Genomic DNA, 10,942 nt, shown 5'->3' with positions numbered 1-10,942 from the left:
AAAATATATACAAATGTACTGGATTGTCTTACTGTTACAATAGCATTTAACTAGGTATTCTTACACTGGAATAAGATACACCGAGAGGCAAAATAGTGATAGGCCTACTTTAACAACAATGGAGATAACGGGATGATGAAAGCTCACTGACAGAATGTTCTTGCATGAGGTCATTACTTCTACAAAAAGGAGATGGTCCTCATTCACCAATCAGCTTTGGATTTTCTTCGCTCCAGACATCTAATCAGTATTTAGGTTAGAATCAAAGAGCAATATTACCCTACAGTCAACCTTAATATGAACACATTTGGAATTTCCAGTGAGACTAATGTCAACATGGTCTCTCCTGAAGATGCGGAAAACAAGATTGGTGTTCACTCAGGTCATTTCATAACGAAACTATAGGTACCGTTAACCTCCCAATTGATTAATTAATATGGCCCGGGTTCTCGTTATGACACCATGACTGACATTCGTCAATCATATCATATGCCATTAATTTGTAGTTTTTATTCAGAAGCGAAACTAACTTGTAGTTTTTTAGGTATTAGTGAAATACCCGTTCACTGCAACATGAAAACACCTGTAAGCTACTGCCCCTTTATTTCAAGCAACGACGTTATAGCCACGCTACGATTGGGAAATCCATAAACGCCACAATAGCTTCAAATGAGTGAAATCCGTTAAGTCTATTTCAATGATTATGATCCTGATATTTCTGAAAAGTATTTTAATATTTGAAATTCGCATAATGTTCACATTCATTTAATTCAATTTTGTTACCTATCAAATTTTTCAGCCAATTGTAAACAATACGTATATTTTGTTGATATACTTATGATTACATTTGTTTGGCTAAATGTTATGATAACCGTATACATTCAATGTCAAGAAGATATAACCGGTGATTAACTTACCAGTATAACAATCCGCGCACTGGAAACGTGCATCACGAGTTTGGCCTGCTGTTGAGAAGCCATGTTATATTGAAAACCCGTACACATAAGCAAAGCGAAACGCACCTAACGTTGGCATTATCCTTACCACATTTCAGGATTTGTGAACAAAAACGAAAGCTCACCATCGGGTCTTTACGCGAAGACTTATATTCACCGTGTTCTCTAAAGAGGTAGACATCTTTCTTTGTGGGCTTTATGAAAATGTATAATTACATTCTGTATGCTCCGTTCTCGTTTCTAGAAGAGCCTGACTAAAGCTAGCTAACTAGCTAATGTCTATGCAATGGCCTAGCTAGCAGCGGTGGTTAACATTATCGGTCTCTTCCTGTCAATTTCAGTCAGTTAGCAAGATTCGTAGAAACATTGACATTGTCATCTGACTAGGTATTACAGTTAACTAATGCATAATTCACCATGATCAATGTGTTTTAGCGAGTCAAACTAATGTTAGCTACGTTGACAGATATTCCAAATAGTGTTGTTTTACCCAACACGTAGCTAGCTAGCTAAGCGGGTTGTGTTTTGGAGCAGCAGGTCAGAGCTAACATTAGCCGTCAGTTACAATATATCTATTAGCAAGACATTTGTTTAGTTAGTTACTTTAAATAGCAACTGTTTGTCTATATTTCTTGGTAGCTATTAAGCTAGCTATCAGTACTGTTATTGGCTCAAAATGTGTTGTCTCCAGAATAATTAAGCTAGTTTGCTAGCAAGTCTGGTTAACACAGACAGTAATGTGCTTGCCTTCCTGCCCCTTGTTGGTGAGTAACTTTTACGTGACAGCTCAATATATCATGTTTGTGTACATTGTAATTCAGATACTAATTTCAAGATTAGCGAGCTACTGTACCTATTAAGTCCCGTTCACTCACATAATCGGTCATGCTGCTAACTCGAATTGAATCAAATTCATTTTTAACAAGCCTTTTTCACATCGACAGGTGTCACCAAGTGCTTTTACAGATACCCAGACTGAAACCCCGAATGTGCGGTACATGTGCGTGCGTCTTCTGTAAAAAAAAAATCAATAGTGCAACACACTTAATGAGGATGTGACTTGACACCACGTATTGCATCACGCAGGTGTCTGTCTAATGGAAAACTTCTGACAACATATTATCCTCATTATGATGGGGGCATTCAGGAGTTGCTTCATCCATTTTGGGATTTCGAAATTAACAAAATGTACCTATGTACCTTACTAATAAACTCATAAACTTAATTCAAAGGTCGTACTCCATCAGAACCCGATATATAGGCTTGTTTCTCTGCCGTGTTTGTAAACAAATTAACTGTCAATAACCACTCTATTAACAGAAAAATGTGTACAACATGGAATTATGGGTTCTTTGTCCTTGTATGCATCTCTATTTATGTACCTTTTTAAATTAAATATAAACAATTCTGGGCACGTGTTGATGTACTTTGCGAATACTGACGGTTCTGAATTTGAATGTTTTTTCCATCTCCATCACTCAGCTTTTACCCACAGAACAAACACACACACACACATTGTGTATAAAAAAAAAAAAAAAGGTGTTAATTTGCTCTGTCTGTGTGTTTGGTCTCTAGATGAACAGCAACGTGAATAAGAGAGCGCCGACTACAGCCACCCAGAGACTAAAACAGGACTACCTCAGGATTAAGAAAGACCCTGTGCCTTACATCTGTGCAGAACCTCTACCGTCTAACATCCTCGAATGGTATGTTCCTGTAGGCCCTTCTGACCCATCGCCCTTAGGGAGGTTTTCCTGGCCACTGACATTCAACACTACTGTTGGTTGCTCCTTGGGATTTAAGGCCGGGTGTGACTACTGCTGATGAAAAAAGGGCTTTATAAATACATTTGATTGATTGGACTGGTGTGAATGTTAAGGACGGTCTCTCTTCCTTTTGGACTGGTGGGAATGGTAAGGACGGTCTCTCTTCCTTTAGACTGGTGGGAATGGTAAGGACGGTCTCTCTTCCTTTAGACTGGTGGGAATGGTAAGGACGGTCTCTCTTCCTTTAGACTGGTGGGAATGGTAAGGACGGTCTCTCTTCCTTTAGACTGGTGGGAATGGTAAGGGCGGTCTCTCTTCCTTTAGACTGGTGGGAATGGTAAGGACGGTCTCTCTTCCTTTAGACTGGTGGGAATGTATGCTTTCAGAACTTTTAAGAAAATGGCCTGGGCCTCAGCCATTGTGGCTTCTAAAGGAAATAAGTCTGGGCGACATCTGCCCTTCCATAGAGGAGCCTACCCAGAGGCCACAGGTGGCAGGACCAAGCTTGGGTGGGATGTCAGGTCGTTCCGTGTGCTGAACCATGATCTTGTATTGGAAGCCAGTGGACACCTTGGAGGCATTAGGTGGTTGTTGCTGTGAATTTGCGTTCACCTGTCCCAGTTCCCCCTGCTCTGTCGTCAAACAGACTACCACAGTATGTACAGTAACTGTGTCCCCTCCCCCATCACCATTAAGATGCACCTGAGGTGTATGCTGTGGAATGGGATTAATCTAACTAATCTATCTTTATTGTTTATTACATCTTATAGACCTGTGTGCCAAATCTGGCATGTGGCGGCTTCTCAAGGTTTTCTTCCTGACATTTATTCTGTCTTTAATCTTTAGGCACTATGTTGTTCGAGGTCCTGAGAAAACTCCATATGAAGGTAAATTCACAAACCACAATAGACCCAAGAAAGCATTTTTCCCCCATGCTCTCATACTAGATTAGGATTTAGTCATTGGAATGAGAAACTAGACTATTAGAGCTATATTCATAGACGGATTATGCCACATCCTGGACAATAAATGTAATGATTAGCTAAAATCGTGGACTGTAAAGGCACAGGTTAGACCAAAATTCCTGGGCTATGAAGACTCAGATTAGCTCAAATCCTGGACTGTAAATGGACAGATTAGACCCAATCCTGGACTATAAAGGCAAAGATTAGCTCAAATCCTGGAATGTAAATGGACAGATTAGACCCAATCCTGGACTATAAAGGCAAAGATTAGCTCAAATCCTGGACTGAAAATGGACAGATTTGGTCAAATGCAAAACTATGAATCAAACTCAATGGAACATCTCCATAGGAATATTTTCTTTTTTTTTTGTTCTAGACAAGGCTAAGTCTGTGTAACACAGATAATCAACCCCTGTTTTGCACATTACCTTGTAGTGGTAATAATTATTCTGTATTCCACAGGTGGATATTATCACGGCAAACTAATATTTCCTCGGGAATTCCCCTTTAAGCCACCCAGCATCTACATGATCACCCCCAATGGCAGATTCAAGTGTAACACCAGGTGAGACCAGTATAAACAAGAACCTAGTAGACCATCAATTCAATTGGTGATGCGCCGATATATCGGCCTGCAACCTGATTGGACGATTATAGGCAAAACTTTAATAATCTTTATCGGCCACTTGTTTTAAATCTAGGGTTTTTATACCATTTGTGCTTTCATCTGAATAGACCTCCAGTATGCTCCAGTAATTTGTTCAATACTTTTTTTTTTTTGCTCATGTCATGTTTCCTATTGTTTTATTGTTATAATTTTTTTCTCTGTTGATTAAGTCTAATATATAATTTTTACCGTATCCTATGTAAGAGTACACAGGTACTGAAATATGAAGTCTAATATAATTTTTACCGTATTCTATGTAAGAGTACACAGGTACTCAAATGGCAAAACGTCTGTATCGGGTATCGGTCAAGAATTTTCTTGTCGTTGCATCCCTAAAATCAGTGTTTATAGGCCATTTCTAAAACTGATTTTCATTTCAGTTATTAACTGTTTTTTAATCAAGTCAGTTGACAACCCATTCTGATTTTCATTCTGTTTCGAGAGCTGAAGACAAGAACACGAGTAATAAAAAGAAATACAAACAGATTTGATTTATTCAGCAGGTGCCTTGATCAAGTAGCTGAATGTGTTGTTTATCTAGTTTAGGAAATACCTGTTAGAGATTAAGAGAAGGAGATAACCGGCAGGTCTGCCTGCGTTTACCCACTAAATTACTCATGCATATAACATTGCATATTTGGGATGAGTGTGTTGCGGCGTATCTGTTCCCCTCCTATCTGTTCCTGTGAATCCAAAACCGGTACGTTGTTATCAGTTAGCTCGGAGTGTCCTTCATTGTCACTTGTTCTTGACAAGAGAGACTTCCAAACAGTGGCAAGAGCATCAGTTTACACATCAGCTCCAGGGGACCTTTTGACCTGAATGATGAAATGCTTGTTCCATTTTAATTAAACATAAAAAGAAAGTAAACCTTAGTAGCAGTAAACCTTTTAATGTTTAACCAGAGGTTTGTCGTCTGTACATTTAAAAAAATCAGAAAACCAAACAGATGGAACCACACTCTCCGAGCTAGTCCACTGTGTGAAGAGGCACAAGTTGAAAAGTGATGTAGTTCTTTATTGAGTTCTGTGCGGAGGCTGTGACCTTTCACCTGGCTGGAAGGAACCAATGAGGTTCTACACACTTGATCCTTTTCCCTCCCACATGCCTGAATGCACATGATCGCATAGAGGGAGGAATTAATTATCTTCCCCCTAAGTGTCACTGTGTATCTCTTCCCCCTACTGAGTGTGTCATGGTGTATCTCTTCCCCCAGGTTATGTCTCTCCATCACTGATTTCCACCCCGACACGTGGAACCCAGCATGGTCTGTCTCCACTATCCTGACTGGTCTGCTCAGCTTCATGGTAGAGAAAGGCCCGACCCTGGGCAGCATCGAGACCTCTGACTACACTGTGAGTACCCCTCTAACAAATCACCAGACTCCTGTGCCCCTCTAACAAATCACCAGATTCCTGTGCCCCTCTACCAAATCACCAGACTCCTGTTCCCCTCCACCAAATCACCAGACTCCTGTTCCCCTCTACCAAATCACCAGACTCCTGTTCCCCTCTACCAAATCAACAGACTCCTGTGCCCCTCTACCAAATCACCAGACTCCTGTTCCCCTCTACCAAAACACCAGACTCTCTTTTACCAAAGACTTCTTCACTAGATTCAGTCTTGTTACTTTCCTCTTATCGAAATTTAGTCTACCTCAGAATGCTCTGATTTCATCATTGTCTGGTATTGCATGCCAGAACCTGCTGTTTTACTTTCTGTTTCTTATTCTTCGGTGTCTCTAAGGCTTCCTTCAGATACGAACACCTGCCTGTTCGATGGAAAATAATTAATAGTTCTTATTTTGTGTATATTCTCCAGAAACGTCAACTGTCAGTGCAGAGCTTGGCATTCAACCTGAAGGACAAGGTCTTCTGTGAGCTGTTTCCCGATGCTGTTGATGTGAGTGCGAGTGGAAATCCTATAGTAAATATGAATACTGTGTGAAATCAAACAGCCGTTACACCAGAACGTGCGTGTAGCTGGCGCACAGAAGTGACCTTGCATATTGTTAATAATATATTTTTAGAGAAGCCATTTATGCTTTATTTGACAGAAATAGTGTTGGAATGGGAGTTGTAAGAGCTTGAGAAGGAGTAGAATGTAAGGGTTGATTGGATTAATTCTAAAGCCCAGAATGGGTCAGTCCAGCTTAACAAGTCACAAAAATAGAAGAGGAATAGTAGAAGCAGCCTTGCCTCTGTACATCACACGGCCAACATGGTCAGCTGGACTGTTGTTTTTTCCGGACCGCGTAGGCGGAGCCGGCCAAGAAGAGCGAATGTCTCTTACTGACTGACTGACTGACTGACTGACTGACTGACTACCCTTTGTTAAATAGCGTAGTGGTTAGAGAAGCGGACCTGTGAACTGTAGGTCCCGAGTTCGTGTCTCCTCGCAGGCGAAGCGAAGTACGCATTTAGAATGATTCCTTATTGACAAAAACTTCACTGGCTAAAACCGAAACCTGGTTATATTGCGACTGTTTCTGGCATGAAAAGGTCATCTTCAGTCTCGCTAGAAATTGCTTAATTCTTATGATTATTCCTAGGAAGTTAGTAGATACTAGTAAGCCTATTACAGGCTAATAAGCTGTTCAAATGGCCTGTGGCAAAAGCTAACATTTCATAGATGCTTTTTGTGGTGGCGGTAAACTTAATAAGAAACGTTAGTCAGTTCAACACAATGCTCAATGGTGACTTAGCGACAGCCAGTGGCAAAAGAGGATTTGTTCAGGATAGAGACAAGAGGCTATACTGACACCCGTTGAACGTAGAGCTCTGGTTAGCGACAGCCTTTCACGTGGGCGACCCGGGTTTGAATCTCAAGAGGACAATACTTTTTATTGCAGTCCGGCTGAACTTGGCTTGCCTGGTCTCTTGTTTAAATCCGTCCTCCTCCAAAAGTTCAGAACTGATACATTTATATTGCCATTAATGTACACTATGTAGACTACAATATCCCATAATGAAATCGCTGAAACACATTTGTAGAAATTTGAGCCAGTTTACTAAAAAAAATCTAATCTGTGTAAGTATTCAGCCCCTTTATTCAGTACTTTGGAGAAACACCTTGTGCAGAGAGCCCAGTTTTGAGTCTTTCTAGATACGCCTCTACCTCTGACTTTGCACACCTGGGTTTGGGCAGATTCTTCCTGCAGGTCCTGTCAAGCTCTTTCAGATTGGATGGGGAGCCTCGTTCAATAGGGACGACTCGGGACCGACACACTTACCCCAAGCCTCTTCTGCGTTGTCCCATTTTGAGGACCGTTCATCCTGCCCTCAGTTCTCAACAGTCCCCCAATTATACATTAATTAGCACAGGAATTGTAATAATTGTAATAAAAACTGTGGAGGAAGTAAAGAGTCTGAATACTTTCTAAAGGCACCGCAGCTGCTCAGTGAACAACATCCCTCTCTCTTCCTCTCTCTTTTTCTCTCCCATCTTCCTCTTCTCTCTCGCCACCGCCGTTCCACACTCCTCTCTTCCCCAACCTCTTCCATCTGTGGTTCTTTGTGAAAATTCCTCCATCCTTCTTTGTCATCCCACCTTTCCTCTGTCCTCTCCAGGAGATCAAACAGAAGCAGAAGGCCCAGGAGGAATTGAGTGCCCGGCCCCAGCCCCTCCCCCTACCCGACGTGGTCCCTGACGGCGATCCACACCATGGCAACTACGGAATTCCCGCACTCAACGGAGGCCATGCCCCTATAGGCCTCGGCAACCCCGCCCCCGGCCTCCAGCAGGCCAATCGGAACCACGGACTGCTGGGCGGGGCCTTGGCCAATTTGTTTGTTATTGTGGGATTCGCAGCATTTGCCTATACTGTGAAGTATGTGCTGCGGAGCATAGCCCAGGAGTGAGGAGGAGGAGGAGGAGGAGGAGAACAACGAAAAGGGGACAATGGCACCACAGGCCAGATGGAGGACAATTAAACCATTAAAATACACTATAAAAGGGGAGAGGTCCCAATCCTGCACCCCTTTTGGACTTTGGACGATAGAAATTCAGAGCCACCCGCCTGTTGGATGGAGGAGGGGAGATGTGGGAGGAGGTGGGGTTTTGGGGGGGGAATGAATGGGCCGGGTTGCTGTGGAAACGGTTCGGTGGTAAAGGCCAGGTGTATACCAGGAAGTGCTTGGCTCATGGGTTGTATAGGAAAGCATAGAAATGGAAGACGGTAGATTGGTCGTTCTCTGTGAAAAAGCAATGTTTAATTTTACAGCAGTGTGGTTTTTGGCGGAAATGTTTACCGCCGGCTTGCAAAATGTCAAGTAATTTTCTTGTTTGAATACGCTGTGTTGATGTTTTTTGAGTGCTAGATACATTTCTGTCATGCAGCCATGTTGTTAGATTCATGTAAAAAAAATCTGTTTTGGATTCCATTGTCTTTATGCACCTAGTGCAGGTATTCTGACCTGTTTCCCCTGAGACGGGTAAGGCAAATTCCTCCCCCCTTCTGTCCTTGTGCATCACAGTCAATTGACCAAGTAAAATTGTTTTGTCATGCAGTGTCTATTAAATTCTGGCTAATAGTTAGGTGAAACCCAATAGCACAATAACCTGTTCCATCAAGACTAAACCCCCCTCATTTTCCTGGAATGATTCCTAAGTACTTCCTTAGAAAATATGAGGGGTAGTTATGTGTACTCAAATTCCTATTCCTAGTGAGGACCGGTCTCAGTTTTGCATTCCTCATTTTGTTCATTGTTAGACTTTAGGTTGTAGGGTTATGTTTAGGAGTTGGAGTTAGGCTTAAAGTTAGATAATTGCGGTGAGGGTTGGGTTAAGCTTACTGTTAGGGGTTATGTCGTTTTCTGGAATAGGACAAATCTTCCGCTCCTCACTTTGATAGCAGTTTGTGTGTGCATTATGCGCATCATCCCCCAAATATGTCCCAAGTAGTGCCCTACTTAAAGGAAACCTAAAGCTCTGTTCAGAAGTAGTGTGCAATTTGGGACAAAGTGTCTTGTTACTTTCCTCTTATCTGAGCTTTGTCTTCCTCAGAATTTTATAATCAGTTGATTGTATGTTCTTCACACCCAGACATACCTGAGCCTGCTGTTTAGAATGTTTCTGTTTTGTGGCTCAGGTCTATAAGGCTTCCTTCAGAGAGTAACTCTACCTGTTCAGGGGTAAAGTTACTAAATTAATTTGAAGAGTTGGGATTGTTCCGTCACGGAAACCATCGCAGGAGAACGTACGCCACAGAGAACACGGCCTCCTTCTGAAATGGCAGGTTTTTCCTCACAGTGGTCTAGTTTTGTATTGCAATTATCTGGAAATTAAGATGCCGTTTCAGACCGCGACACGAGTTGCCTCGTTCCTCTGGTAGTTTTGTCAGTCAATCAACCCATGAGCCAAGTAGTCCGGCGCCGCCAGTCTTCCTAACGCTTGTTGAGGGATTAAAAGACCAATATGTGTTAAACCTCCAATCCACCCATCTGACCAGTATAGCAACCACACAACGTTCTGTGTAGGTTAAGAAGCAGGCACGCACCTGGACACAGTAACGAGACCACAGGTATATTAACCAAACGGGACAACCACACCTGGAGAAGTAAACCTAGTTCGCGTCTGTGTAAATATCATTTCTCCCACGTTAATTTGTCTTTTTCTTTAGTATATATTTTTTGCTGTCTTTTATTAATAATTGTAGCCTTGGGTGGGAGCCTTGTGGAGCAGAAGGCAGCTCTCTTGTCCCCTTCTGGATCTAAAAGGGCACCCGCTTCCATATGTAGGTCTCAAAGACTTTGGTTAATGGAGTCCTGGACACAAAGGAGTACACTTAGTACCGCGGCTGCCTAGCCTGGGTTCCAGAGATCCACCGTCCTGTGGATTTGTCAGTTGTTACCTACCTGATTTAGCGTTCCATACAGCTATTAGAAACGGTTGTGCTAGATTGGGTTTGTAAGGAGAACCTCCAGGACAGGCGCTCTCCAGGACCCGGTTTGGGCAGTCCTGAAGTATAGGAATACGGGGCCATTTATGGAGCTCCTCTCTTGCCTAAATGGGGCAGGGGGGGACAGTGGGGCTGGTTGATGTGACAACACATCGCATCACTCACTGGCTAGCTGTCTTGCATTGCATTTAGCACAGACTGTTCTACTGTGAAGTCTACTACTTGTTACGTCAGAAAGCAGAAAAACCACAGTCAGGAACCAGGGGACGTTCACAGAGCTCTTTCAGTCTCTGGTTTCTCTGGAACTTAAAAGACTTGGAATGTGTCTGGAGATTCACGGCATAACACCCAGATTCCTTGCTTAGTTATCTTGTGTGTGGAATTGTATGTTTTCATAGTTCATGTGAATAAACGTACCCTGCGTCGCAGGACATTTTAGAAACAAATGTTTGTTTTGGTTTTTTTAACGTGTTTGCGTGTGATTGAAGTGACATTCACAGAGTCACTCAAAGAGCCCACTTCCTTAGAAGTGTCAACAATTATTGCTGTTTACACGTAACTGAATACAGAGTTCCTGTTGTCTCTGGTGCACAAACTGCTGCGCCGTCATTACTAAAACAGCTCAAGGGTCTCAGTAAAAACGTTCCTGTTCTCTTCTGTCAACACAACCAAATGACACAAAATTCCCC

General features: G+C 42.4%; 1 protein-coding gene across 4 annotated transcripts; it reads left to right on the top strand.

Moving 5' to 3' along the window:
• The first annotated feature begins 582 nt into the window (after positions 1 to 582).
• On the top strand, positions 583 to 10,699 carry ube2j2 (ubiquitin-conjugating enzyme E2, J2 (UBC6 homolog, yeast)). Of its 4 annotated transcripts, XM_010864631.5 has the most exons (9): positions 583 to 682; positions 1,055 to 1,129; positions 1,901 to 1,956; positions 2,532 to 2,662; positions 3,569 to 3,609; positions 4,150 to 4,252; positions 5,571 to 5,709; positions 6,176 to 6,256; positions 7,924 to 10,699. In XM_010864631.5, exons 4-9 carry the CDS (start codon positions 2,532 to 2,534, stop codon positions 8,212 to 8,214), a joined length of 786 nt encoding a protein of 261 aa, XP_010862933.1. In that variant the 5' UTR covers positions 583 to 682; positions 1,055 to 1,129; positions 1,901 to 1,956; the 3' UTR covers positions 8,215 to 10,699. The 4 variants fall into 4 exon arrangements, with proteins under 4 accessions (XP_010862933.1, XP_010862930.1, XP_010862931.1 ...); XM_010864628.5 differs by lacking the exon at positions 1,901 to 1,956 and having other exon boundaries at positions 584 to 682; XM_010864629.5 differs by lacking the exon at positions 583 to 682 and having other exon boundaries at positions 815 to 1,129.
• Positions 10,700 to 10,942: the final 243 nt, after the last annotated feature.

The sequence above is a fragment of the Esox lucius genome, chromosome 2, assembly GCF_011004845.1.
Source record: "Esox lucius isolate fEsoLuc1 chromosome 2, fEsoLuc1.pri, whole genome shotgun sequence".
NCBI classification, from domain to species: Eukaryota; Metazoa; Chordata; class Actinopteri; order Esociformes; family Esocidae; genus Esox; species Esox lucius.
This window is presented reverse-complemented; position numbering and strand designations above follow the sequence as displayed.